The sequence below is a fragment of the Pantherophis guttatus genome, chromosome 3 (genome assembly GCF_059756535.1).
Source record: "Pantherophis guttatus breed Tessera chromosome 3, ASM5975653v1, whole genome shotgun sequence".
NCBI classification, from domain to species: Eukaryota; Metazoa; Chordata; class Lepidosauria; order Squamata; family Colubridae; genus Pantherophis; species Pantherophis guttatus.
In genome coordinates, this window is record NC_142065.1 from 94,500,730 (window position 1) to 94,513,775 (window position 13,046).

At 36.4% G+C, this 13,046-nt stretch overlaps 1 protein-coding gene across 4 annotated transcripts in view; it reads left to right on the forward strand.

Annotated features, from left to right (window-relative positions):
* LOC148114690 (complement factor H-related protein 1-like) overlaps positions 1-12,257 on the forward strand; it is a 41,947-nt gene extending 29,690 nt beyond the window's left edge. For 2 of the 4 annotated variants that reach the window (XM_087890072.1, XM_087890071.1), the window contains 3 exons: positions 4,187-4,369; positions 5,358-5,554; positions 11,989-12,257. In XM_087890072.1, coding sequence (XP_087746198.1) covers positions 4,187-4,369; positions 5,358-5,554; positions 11,989-11,994 — 386 coding nt within the window. In that variant the 3' untranslated portion in view covers positions 11,995-12,257. The remainder of the gene's footprint in view (positions 1-4,186; positions 4,370-5,357; positions 5,555-11,988) is intronic. The other 2 variants (XM_087890073.1, XM_087890074.1) reach the window with 1 other exon arrangement.
* The last annotated feature ends 789 nt before the right edge of the window (positions 12,258-13,046 follow it).

Below are 13,046 nucleotides of genomic sequence, written 5' to 3' on the forward strand. Positions count from 1 at the left end.
TGAAAGAAGGGATGAGATTGTGAATCAGCAACTTGAAAAATTTAAGCAGGAAACTAAGGAATTGGTGAAATCCAAGTTTGACTTTTTGCAGCAAAAAATTTTAAAAGTGTCAGAATTCATGATTCGGTTGGATACAAATACTAATTTACTAGAGTCAAAAATGGATGAAATTCAAGATAAATTGGACAATAGAATTCAAAAAATTGAAAATGATTTGTTAAATATTCAGGATTATAGTTCAGAAGAAAAATTTAAAATGGATGCTGACCAAAAGTCTGGTAATGTAGAAAATCTGCAACAGAGGATTGATAAAGAGGTTCTAAAGATACAATATAATTTCACAGAATATGCAATAAGACTTAGAGGTTTGCAGGAAAATAACAGAGATGACTTAAGGAAAATATCTTCTGAATTTCTAGCTGGGATTTTAAAGATTCAACCTGAGGAAGTGTTTTGTAGGATTGACAGAGCTTATCGAATAAACTCCTGGACTGCCAAGCAAAGGCAATTGCCTAGAGATGTGGTAATCTATTTTTCAGATAAAGAAATTAGGAATAAAATTGTGCAAAATTCCTTCAATTCTAATTTGCAATTGTATGGAAGAAAGATTTGGATTTACAAGGAACTCCCACCTAAGATATTAATGGAAAGGAAGAAATTTGGCTTTCTGGTGTCTGAGTTAAAAAGGAGAAATATTCAATTCCGGTGGGACGTCCCAGTTGGTATTATATTGAGATATCAAGGAGAAAGATACCAGTTAAATACTGTTGAAAGAGCGGAAGAATTTTATCAAAATAGGTTGAAAATGAATTTAACGTCTTCAGATATAATACAGGATAAGCAGAAGGAGCTGGAATTAAAGACAGAGACTGTACCAGATAAATTGCCTTTGGATTTATCGGATACCCCAGCTGGATTATCTACAAATTTGAGAGAAGTGCCATCTGATTTTAATGTGATGACTTATCAAGGCAAGGACAAGCATGGAAACCAATTAGAGGATATACAAGGGATAAAAAAGAAACGCGAGACACAAAAAATTAGGATGGAAGTCAAACCCACAAAAAGAAAACAAAAAAAGAAATAGGTTGTACAAAAATAGAAATTTCTAACCCAAGCAACAGTGAAGCCAGTGATTTTAAAATATGAATGATTATGTGAAAACATAGAGGAGGCGACATATTGGTCAATATCATCCTGAGGATAGTGGCAGATCTCTGCATTGCCGTAATTTTGGGACATGGAAAGAGCCTCAAATTGATGGTTTTGAATTATCTACTTTGAAACTTCTTTTTGTGTTGATAAATATATTATAATTATCTTGAATTATAAGGCAAGAGAATCACATTGGGACATGCAGAAGATCGGGTTGTTACCCAATACGATGATGGAAATTAATAATCCTGATGAAACCCACAATTATTATTATATGGAATATAATTATAATGTCACTCGGGTGGTTGTTTTTACTTTTATATATATAAGAAGATGTTTACTACTGATGGGGGCAGATATGATTGGAGATCTTGAATAAACTGTTGCATCAGCAAGCTATGTTACCCTATTATGGATGTTGGTTTTAACAATCCAGTGGAAAGACTTCAAGAAGATATTATATGGACTATAAATTTAAAGTTATTGTCTTTTCTTTTTTTATTTAGATATAATGGAATATATATATATATATATTTTTAAGTAGTGTGGGCAGTGAATTAAAGATATCAAGAATTGTTGTGTATGGTAAATTTGTAAGACAGTGGGTGAATAAGCTAGCTACAGACTGATTAGTTTAAGAAAAGGGATTTTTAAGTGATACATTTAGGGGAGTGGAGGAAATGGATAGAGTGGAATAAATGTTAAATTAGATTTTATGGGGAGCCTGCTTTGAAATGTTATTAAAGTAGGACTTATCGTATAGTTTTAAAGTGGAAGGTGGTTTTGAATTGTTGCAATAATGTATAGATATAAAACACTATTATGCTAAATTAGAAGTTATTTTATAATAGTTATAGTATAATGTGTTTGTTTTTTTTTTGTTTTTTTTCTCTTCTTCTTTTCTGAAATGTATGGATAAAGGGGGATTTATAATACTTTTAGTAAGTAAAGGTCAGTATTTTGAGGAGGGAGTAAGTAATCTGTTATGAATTAGGGTTTTTTTTTGTTACGAAGAAGTCACAGGGGGGGAAGGGTGGGGAGGGGGGGTTAGGGAGGGGGGGGAGGGGGGGGAAAAAGGGGGAAAAATTTGTATTTGAAAACCTTTTCAATAAAAAAAAAAATCTTCCAAAATTTCAAGCCAATTTTCCATTATTTCATAATTCACTTATTTTCCTCCAGGGTACCAAGGCCTAGTCAAATACTGTAACCACTTATCATTGAAAGCACATTTTAAAATTTCTCCTGATGTAGCATCAAATTTGCCCATCCCTACCATTTTTCATCATTTACTGCCTTTTTCTGACTTTTCCTTTGATGCTAATATCAGTAGCATTCAGTTCCATACCTTTCAATTCCATCCTTCAATTTATCCCTATTATTTACATTATAACTTATATAATGGGAAGGAGGACTTGGGCGATCATCTTCAGGGCCATGTGGAGAAATTTGTGAAATATTTATTTATTTATTTATTTTATTTTTAAAATTTTTATACCGCCCCCTCTCTCGAAGGACTCGGGGCAGTGTACAGCCAGGTAAAAACACAATACAAATATCACAATTTAAATTTTAAAAAAAAATTAAAAGTATTACATTTAAGGCCAAAATTAACTAAAAAACCCAAAAATTTAAGAACTCTGAATTTAAAACTCAATTATGAAGCTAGCCCTACCTGTCGGAAAAGTTGCTTGTATCTATTCTCAGTAGGAAACCAAACATAGAGCAGGTCCATTAGAGATTCCCAGGGAATGGACTTACCCAGGTATCTGGGAACAGGTTGATTCTGTTAGATCTGAAGAAGTGGACAGAATCCTCAGGGCTGTCAGTGCAAGTGCCTGCCTATTAAATTCATATCCCTCCTGGCTGGTGAAAACCTCCAGTGGTGATCAATGCATCACTGCAGAAGGGGGCATCCCTGGGATCTTTTAAGGAGACATTAGTCTATTCCCTCCTTAGATGCTGTGGGTGACTGGATGGGGGACAATAGGCTTGAACTCTGGTAAGACTATGTTGCTATGGCTGCTTGGAACTTGGGATCTGGGAATTTAATATCTTTAGTTCTGGATGAGGTTGGGGGTTGCAACCTGTGGGTTCTTGTAGACTCACAATGCCTGCTCAACGGCACATGTAACATTTCTGTTACATGAGTTGCACTAGTTGCTGTTTGCTTCCAGGTCCAATTTAATATGTTAGTTATCATCTTTAAAGGCCTTCATGGCCCAGGGGACTATTTCACCCCAATGGGATTGACCCACCCCACTCACTCTGGCAAAGTTCCTCAGTCAAGGAACTTTGCTAGCAGGATCTGGTAAATGATCTTTCTCTGCCATGCCTCCACAATCTGGAAAATCTTGCTCTTGGATGTGAGATACGCCCTCACCCTCTAGGCCTTCTGGATTTGCCTCAAGACCTGGGTCAGCCAATTGACTTGGGGCCATGATGGAGCTCTTTATACTGGAAGTGACTGGTGAACTGAGAAAGAAGGTTCTACCACTGTGTTGTTTATGTACTAGTTCCTAGTTTTAATCAATCTCTATTACTTTTAATGTTTATAATTTTTAAATGTTTTTTCTATTCTTGCTTTTATTGTGTTGCAAGCCTCCTATCACTTCAATACTGAGATGGATAGCACAACATCCAGTACAACTACACAATTGATTTGTGCAGAGTTTGAACAGTTATTAATGGAAAATGGGTAATAAAAATAAGAACACCTTGTGGGGAGATGCTGTTTATCCCAAAGCAATTGCTATTCGTTTAAATACAGATCTGACTTTAGGTATTAAGAAAGTAATGACACTATATTTTCTGAAGTCGAAAGACAACACTAAGGACAGCAGTAGTAATCATTTTCTGCCTATCAATTGATCAAGCTGTATGATATTGTTACTTTTTAAAAATAAGAATTAGTATAATTTTGAAATGAATATGTTTCTTATGAATATGTTTAAAATGTGTCTCTGTGTGTGAATACACCATAATATTTGTAATCATGAGGACTGTTGCTCAATAGATTCTCTATCTGTTATAGATATTGGGGGGAAATGTGGACGCCCACCTTATGTGGAGAACGGAGACATTGTGGACCCACCCAAACTAATCTATTTACATTCTGAAAGTGTCATTTATCTGTGCCAACATTTCTATATAATGCAAGGTTCTCCAAGAGTGACTTGTCAAAATGGTCGTTGGTCACAAACACCAACATGTAGAGGTATAAGTAATATCTATAATTCTTTATAGATTTAATCTTTATAGAGAAATATTTTATTTTGGGAATGGAATAAATGGAATGGAATAAATTTCACACATCAGAGATGTTATGTCAGTATGTTAGTGCCAGAAAATATTTTACTTCCTTATAATTGAATAAAAGTAGTAGTATTATGAACCAAGATAAAGTAACTTTCTCAGGGAGAAACTGCTTCATAATGGAGAATTGTACAAGATCTTTTGCCATGTAGAAATGTCCTCATTTTGTGAAACCCTCCTGGTGAAATTCTGCTTTCCCTAAGCTATATTTCATAATAGACATCTTTTTAGTCAGTGGCATGATTGATAAAATTCAGATTTTAGTTTACTTGAGTTCAGTAGGTAGATTATATTTTTCTTAGTATTTCACAGATGAGAACACTGGGCCCTCCATTATCATCATCATGCCATCAGTCAGTCAATCAATCATTCCTTGAACAAAAATTACAAAAAGTCATGTTTCCCAACAATCCACTAGGGCTCTTTTTTAATGATAGTATAAATTGAATCTCTAGGGAACTAAAATTATTACTTTTTAAATAGGCTAAGTATGGATGAAGACTCTGTTGACTTAATCACATCTACCCTGTTTAGTCAATGTTGAAAAAGAAGATATGCGGTGACATTGTAAGAGAAGTTGCCTGAACCTGGTCTTCTCCTAATCCAGATATTCAGTATGAGGAAATTTGGAAGAAGGGGACTAAAATGTTTTTCTTCTTCCTTCTACACATGTAACATTGTCTTGCTTAAAAGAGTTTCCGTTCATGACTGATAATTAGTTCATGAGAGACAAAATAAAATAAAGGGGGGGGGGAATCCATTTACATAGATCTCTAATCATTTTAGCCTATTGCAACATAGAATTTCTAACCTAAATTTTAATTGCTTTATCAAATGAATTCCTCAGTGTAAAACTTTCTATTTGTCATCTGATCTGTGTCCTTTTTCAGCTGCTTGTACAGCAAGTCAAGAAGAAATGAGGGAACACAACATAAGGCTGAAGTGGGCCAACGGGGATAAAATATATTCTGAGGATGGAAATGTAGTGGAATTTGAATGCTTAAGAGGCTATAAAGCACATCCAGATACCAGATCATTCAGAGTTAGTTGTGTGGATGGGAAATTTAACTATCCGCGTTGCATTCCTGTATGTATATTTTCAGAAAAATACTTTAATTCACCAATATTAACATTTCTTTCACTTGTCTATATCTATATATCTATATATCTATATCTGTGCATTAAAAAATCATTTGAAATATTTCAAAGACTTAGGTCTGGCAGCTAAATTTGTGGATGTAATGGATTCTAAGGTGCCCTTCTTGCCCTTCTGCATTTCTTCTAAATCAGAACGCTTCTTAACAGACTTGATTTTAACATTGAACATTAATAGACAGGCTTGAACATTGGATGCTATCTAAGAAAATGAAATTCAATGGTGAAAAAACAAAGATTCTACACTTAGGCAAGAAAAACCAAACACAGATATAGTATAGGTGGTACCTGGCTAAATAATAGTAACTGTGAGAGGGATCTTGGAGTCCTAGTGGACAATTACTTAAATATGACCCAGCAATGCGCTGCAGCTGCCAAAAAAGCCAACACAGTTCTAGACTGCATAAACAGAGGGATAAAATCAAGATCACGTGAAGTGTTAATACCACTTTATAATGCCTTGGTAAGATCACACTTGGAATACTGCATCCAGTTTTAGTCACCACGATTGAACAAAGATGTTGAGACTCTAGAAAGAGTGCAGAGAAGTACAATAAAGATGATTTGGGGACTGGAGGCTAAAACATATAAAGAAGAAATGCTGGAATTGGATATGTCTAGTTTAATGAAAAGAAAGACTAGGGGTGTCATGATTACAGTGTTCTGATATCTCAGGGGCTGCCACAAAGAAGACAAAGTCAAGCTATTCTTCAAAGCACCTGAGGGCAGGACAAGAAGCAATGGATGGAAACTAATCAAGGAGAGAAGCAACCTAGAACTAAGGAGAAATTTCCTGACAGTTGGAACAATTAATAGGCGGAACAATTTGCCTCCAGAAGTTGTGAATCCTCCAATACTGAAATATTTTAAGAAGACAACCATTTGTCTGAAATGATATAGAATTTCCTCCTGAGCAAGGGGTTGGACTATAAGACCTCCAAGGTCCCTTCCAAATCTGTTTATTCTGTTAACATTCCTGTGATATAAATAAAATCCCTACTGCTTAGAGCAATGGGAGAGCAATGGGGCTAATACTTGAAAATAATGAGGAATGGCACTAAAACACCCAAATCTAACAGAACCCAAAAATATAATTAGATATAAAGACCTAATTGACCACCAAGGAAAACTGAAATCCAAACAACAATTGGAAATAGAGTTAAATAGAGTTAAATAGAGAAATCGATTGGTGGACCTTCTCACAGATACAATCCAAACATAAGGAATACATAAAAAAGTATGAAATATGTAAAGAAAAACAGGAACTAGATAAAATTATATTAGATTCTGAAGAGAAATTAATTAGTAAAATCTACAAATTTCTGTTGAGATACAAGATACAGGAGGAAATAGTTAAAAATACGATGATCAAATGGATGCAAAACTTTCAATACTCAATAGAATTGGAGAGATGGGAAGAATTCTGGCAAATGAATACAAAAACAACATTGGCAGTGGTATACAAAGAGAACCAGCTAAAGATGTTTTACAGGTGGCATATGTCTCCTACAAGATTGGCCAAAATAAACCCGAAAAACAGTTTGGCGTGTTGGAAATGCAAGAATCCACAAGGTACCTTTTACCACCTATGGTGGACATGCCCGGCGGCAAAGAAATTTTGGTCCAATATTAAGAAATGGCTAGAACAAATCACTAAACTACAAATAGATAAGAAACCCAAAACCTTTCTGTTAGGAATTTTCACAAAATTTTACCCCAAAGAAATAAAATACTTGTAAATACATATTTTAATGGCAGCAAGGAAATATATGCCCAAAATTGGAAATTGGAAAAAACCCCAACGGAAGAAGAAATAATAGATAAAATCACACAATGTGCCGAAATGGACAGGCTGACAAAAGAGATAAAGGAAAAAGAAGACACTGAATTTTATAAAGTCTGGAATAAATGATATCAATGGCATAGGGCTACTAAGGAAGAAATATAACTAGAAGTCAGATAGAATAGAAGTACAAATGTGCATATAATTACTGCCTTATGGGCGAATAAACCTTCAGAGAGAAACTCAGAAAGTGAAGGTATAATCTAAATATATAATATACAGATTGTTAAAGCAGAAGTTTTAGAGAGCAGAAGAGAGGAGAGGGAAAAAAGGTAATAAGAAACTATTAAGTTAAGATTTAAGGGAATAAGTGTAACTGTATTACTTGAAAGACCATTACGAAACAAACGCTTCAAATGATTGATTATTTATAAATGTTTATTGTATAATGTATTTTTATGTTTTTGTCATATGTGTTTTTTGTGTTTTATATCTGTTTTAATAATATATATATATATATATATATATATATATATATATATATATATATATATATATATATATATGTGTGTGTGTGTAAGTTTTCACGGGTATGTATGTGTGTATAGTTAATATTTCGGGTTTCTTCCCGTGTAATTGTGGATATATCCCTAAAATAACCCCTTTTAGGGATATATCCACAATTACACGGGAAGAAACCCGAAATATTAACTATACACACACACACACACACACACACACACACACACACATATTGCTCCTGGAAGCACGAAGCCGAGAACACCAGCCTGAAGATGACGAATGAGACTTCGTCGAAACGTCGCCAAGACACTTCCAATTTTACGTGGGAGAAGACCCGAATAACCAAAGACCTACATATATATATATATATATATATATATATGTCTTTGGTTATTCGGGTCTTCTCCCACGTAAAATTGGAAGTGTCTTGGCGACGTTTCGACGAAGTCTCATTCGTCATCTTCAGGCTGGTGTTCTCGGCTTCATGCTTCCAGGAGCAATGTGAGATCGCAGCTGTCTCTTCCTTTTAACTGCTAGTGGGGGTGTGAGCTGATTGGGTGGGAAGTTGGCTGTGTTCTGATTGGGTGGAGGTGTGTTCTGATTGGTTAGGGGCTTGGCTGTGCTCTGATTGGATGGGGGGTTGGTTGTGCTCTGATTGGCTGGGGTTGTGTTCTGTTTGGGTGGGGGCGTGGTTGTGCTCAGTTTAGTCTGAGTTGCAGGGGGATTTGAGCTGGTGAGCTGCGTTGTTGTTGTTTGGCTTCGTGTTTGTGGCCGTGCGAGCTCTTCATGGTGGGTGTCAGTCTGCTTCATGTATGGATTGGAGGGGTTTAAAGTGGCTAATGATGCAGCTGTGGTCTGGCTTCTGGTCCTTGGTCGTGGTTCATTATCAGTGTGGGTTTGAGTCTGCTTTCTGCGTGGATGTGTGGTGGTGACATCCTGTGTGGCTCTCGTGAGTGTGGGTCTGGTGTCATTCGTCGTGTTAGGGACTCGTTTATCAATAAGGGCGGGTTTCTAAATGGCTGGTAGGCAGGAGGTATCGTCTCGTTTGTTCATGCTGTGTGGGCGTTTTTCTATCTCGATGGCTTCTCTGATTATTCTGTTGTTAAAGTGTTCAGTTTTGGTGATAGTTCTGGTTTTTTAAAGTCAATATCATGTCCTGTGGCTTTAAAGTGTTGGACCAGGGAAGAAGTTGGTTCCTCTTTTCTGACTGAGTTCTTGTGTTCTTCTATGCGTGCACTTATTCGTCTGTTGGTTTGTCCGATGTATGTGGTGGGGCAGGCGGTGCATGGGATTTCATATACTCCTTGATTTTCTAACTCAATTTTGTCTTTGGGGTTCCTTAGGATGGTGGATATTTTTTGGTTTGTGCAGAATGCTGTCTTGATGTTATGTTTGTGGAGGATTTTGCTTATTCTGTCTGTGGTGCCTTTTATGTATGGGAGGAGGGCTCCCATAATAATGAACCACGACCAAGGACCAGAAGCCAGACCGCAGCTGCATCATTAGCCACTTTAAACCCCTCCAATCCATACATGAAGCAGACTGACACCCACCATGAAGAGCTCGCACGGCCACAAACACGAAGCCAAACAACAACAACGCAGCTCACCAGCTCAAATCCCCCTGCAACTCAGACTAAACTGAGCACAACCAAGCCCCCACCCGAACAGAACACACCCCCAGCCAATCAGAGCACAACCAACCCCCCATCCAATCAGAGCACAGCCAAGCCCCTAACCAATCAGAACACACCTCCACCCAATCAGAACACAGCCAACTTCCCACCCAATCAGCTCACACCCCCACTAGCAGTTAAAAGGAAGAGACAGCTGCGATCTCACATTGCTCCTGGAAGCACGAAGCCAAGAACACCAGCCTGAAGATGACGAATGAGACTTCGTCGAAACGTCGCCAAGACACTTCCAATTTTACGTGGGAGAAGACCCGAATAACCAAAGACTTACATACAAACACCCGCGAAAACCTGAGAAAACAAATATATATATTTGTTTTCTCAGGTTTTCGCGGGTGTTTGTATGTAGGTCTTTGGTTATTCGGGTCTTCTCCCACGTAAAATTGGAAGTGTCTTGGCGACGTTTCGACGAAGTCTCATTCGTCATCTCCGTCATCTATATATATTTGTTTTCTCAGGTTTTCGCGGGTGTTTGTATGTAGGTCTTTGGTTATTCGGGTCTTCTCCCACGTAAAATTGAAAGTGTCTTGGCGACGTTTCGACGAAGTCTCATTCGTCATCTTCAGGCTGGTGTTCGGAATGTTGAATCTGCTGGCATTTCATCTCTTCTGGTCTGTTGATCAATCCTGACAGATTCCAACATGAAGACCAGGAGATTTTTCTGTGCTGGAACTGAAATGAGTAGAAATTCTATTTTAAACCCAGTGGGCCATTTTCACTTATTTCATTGGTCTCAGTCAACAAATTTAATTGCCCCAAAATGAATTGTTCCAAATGAACACACATACATTTTATTTATTTATTTCATTTGCATTGATATTGAAATATTCTCCTTTCTTTTGAACTTGCATACGCAACTTACTCACTTACTTGTGTGTCTGCAAGCATATTTATAAATACCTATCAAAAGCCCACAGGACAAGAACAAAAAATAAAATTAACTAAATTAGTAACCATTGATAATAGCAATAGCAAAAGCACTTAGACTTGTAGACCACTTCATAGTGTTTTACAGGCCTAAGTGGTTTACAGTGTCAGCCCCCAATAATCCTGGTCCTGATTTTACCAACCTTGGAAGGATGGAAGGCCAAGTCAACTTTGAGCTTGTCAGAATCAAACTCCTGGAAGAGGGAATGCAGAGTTAGCCTGAAATACTGCGTTCTAACCACTATGCTACTATGGCTATGTAATCATACATTATATATGACATGTAAAATGAAATATCCCACGAAATGTTTCTAAGCTTATAATGGAAAAATAGATTGAACAAAAAGACCCTCTGAAATGAATTGGACATGATTGATTGATTATCCATCACTAAATGAAATTCCATTGATTTCAAGAGACTACTAGATCCAGCCTAAGAATTACTTGCTTTCTTATTGAAAACTTTAGAGTGCACACTGATTGAATTTGTTGCATTGAGCACAATGAAATCAATGAAAATAGCCCATTGTAGTTAAATTAGACTTTCCAGTCATTTCATTCTAAGGACAGAGTTTTGAAATCTGACAGGATTCACCATCAGATTAGAAGAGATGAAATGATGGGCAATGTTTGTGCCTCCATGTCCCATGCCTCCTTGTTTTTAAGTATTAACCCCACTCCCCATAGAACTTTTTTCCCACTGCTCTAAATGGAAGGAATTTCATTTGGATCACAGAAATCTTGTTATATGATGGGGTTTGCATTTGAAATTGCAATTAATACAAATGGTATTAGTGAAATACAAATTTTGCTGAAATTTACATGTAAATATCGAATATTTCTATACTGGACATTTTATTGGAAATCTTCTTAGTTAATAAAAAATGGAGACTTTCTTGGCATTGCAATGCTACAGTTCCCAGGTTCCGTCTATTGGCTGTGTTATCTGAGGATACTGTGAGCTTGTTTATTCACTGCATTTGTATTCCATCTTTCCTCAAGTGTATCCCCTGTGAGGATGAATTAAAGTTTGCTAACATCTAATTCCCCACTCCTATTTTTAAAACATTGATGCTTCAGGTTCATTCTAATTGCCAGAGTTAGAATGAATATTTTGATATCCCAAAATATGAAGAATGACTAATAAATTATTAAAGTTTATTACATGTCATTGTGTCAGAAGTCACTTTAAAAAAAAAGAAAGATATTGCACAGTGATAAAATGGTTTACAGTTTTTGTGTCACTTTAATTGTTTTGGCTTAAAAAATGGTGATGCTGACATTACAGGATCTTCTTGTCCATGTTGTTTGAGATCTTAAAATAATTGCAGTTGCTTTCTGCTGAAGATCAGATGATTCAGTTTAAATCAGTTTAAAAAAGAATTACATAAAATGTACAGATGCAAATTTATTTCTTTGCTGTTCACTTTTTATTTTATAGATCTAAGTAAATGAAGAACAGGACATAAACTTTAAATAGAAGATGAATGTCTGAAATCATATATCATTCTTTTTAATATGACCACATGAAGCTGGATTGTATACAATTATAAACAGTGGATCAAACCTAAAAACCTAACTCTGTAAAAGACAAATTTTACCAACTGTAATTACTGAAAACTGATAACATTTAAAAACAAGTTTACGGACCATCTTTAGGACAGATAAAATATTATAATGTAACCTTATAAATATACTTTTTAAAATGCATCTTGAGTGAGGAATGTTGATTTTCCCCCTGCATTTTAGCTGCAAACATTTGATTATTCTGAATTATGAATCATCAACTCATCTTAAAGCAATAACAATAGATAGTTGTAATTGATATTTTTAGCATGTAGATGTGTTGAATTCTTAAAAAAAAATAAAATCAAAAAATGATTTTTTAAAATTGCCAAACAGTTTGTATTATATTTTGTAAAGAAACAAAGGTATATGGAAGAAATGTCCATCTGGGTTCAGTTCCAAGGGGGGAAAAAGACACAGGAAACAGAGGCTGTTTGAAAGATGATTTAATGGTGGACAGGACCACATGGTTTGAGGTCTTGGGCAATCAAGCACCTGGGGGAGAGAGAGGGAGGGAGGGAGGGAGGGAGAGAGAGAGAGAGAGAGAGAGAGAGAGAGAGGGAGAGAGAGAGAGAGAGAGAGAGAGACCCTCTCTTGGGCCCCGCCTTGGAGCTTCCTGCTCCTGTGTAAGAAATGTATTTTGATTGGTTGTCAGACAATTCCTATTATGGCTTAATGGCTTTTTCCTGGTTTGGATCTTGAGTGAGGGCTAATCCTATCATGGGTAAAGGTCTTTTGTTTTGTAGATAAACTGGTCCAGTTTATCTACAGGTCCAGCCTTTTGTCTTGTAGATAGGTTGGCACCAGTCTTTCTGGGGCTATTAACAAAGGTGGGGGCTGCTTTCCAAGAGCATGTTTCTTCTTTTCTCATCCAGGGAGGTATAATATTCTGCCTTTTTAATATTTCTTAGAATATTTCATTCTTCTAGGAGA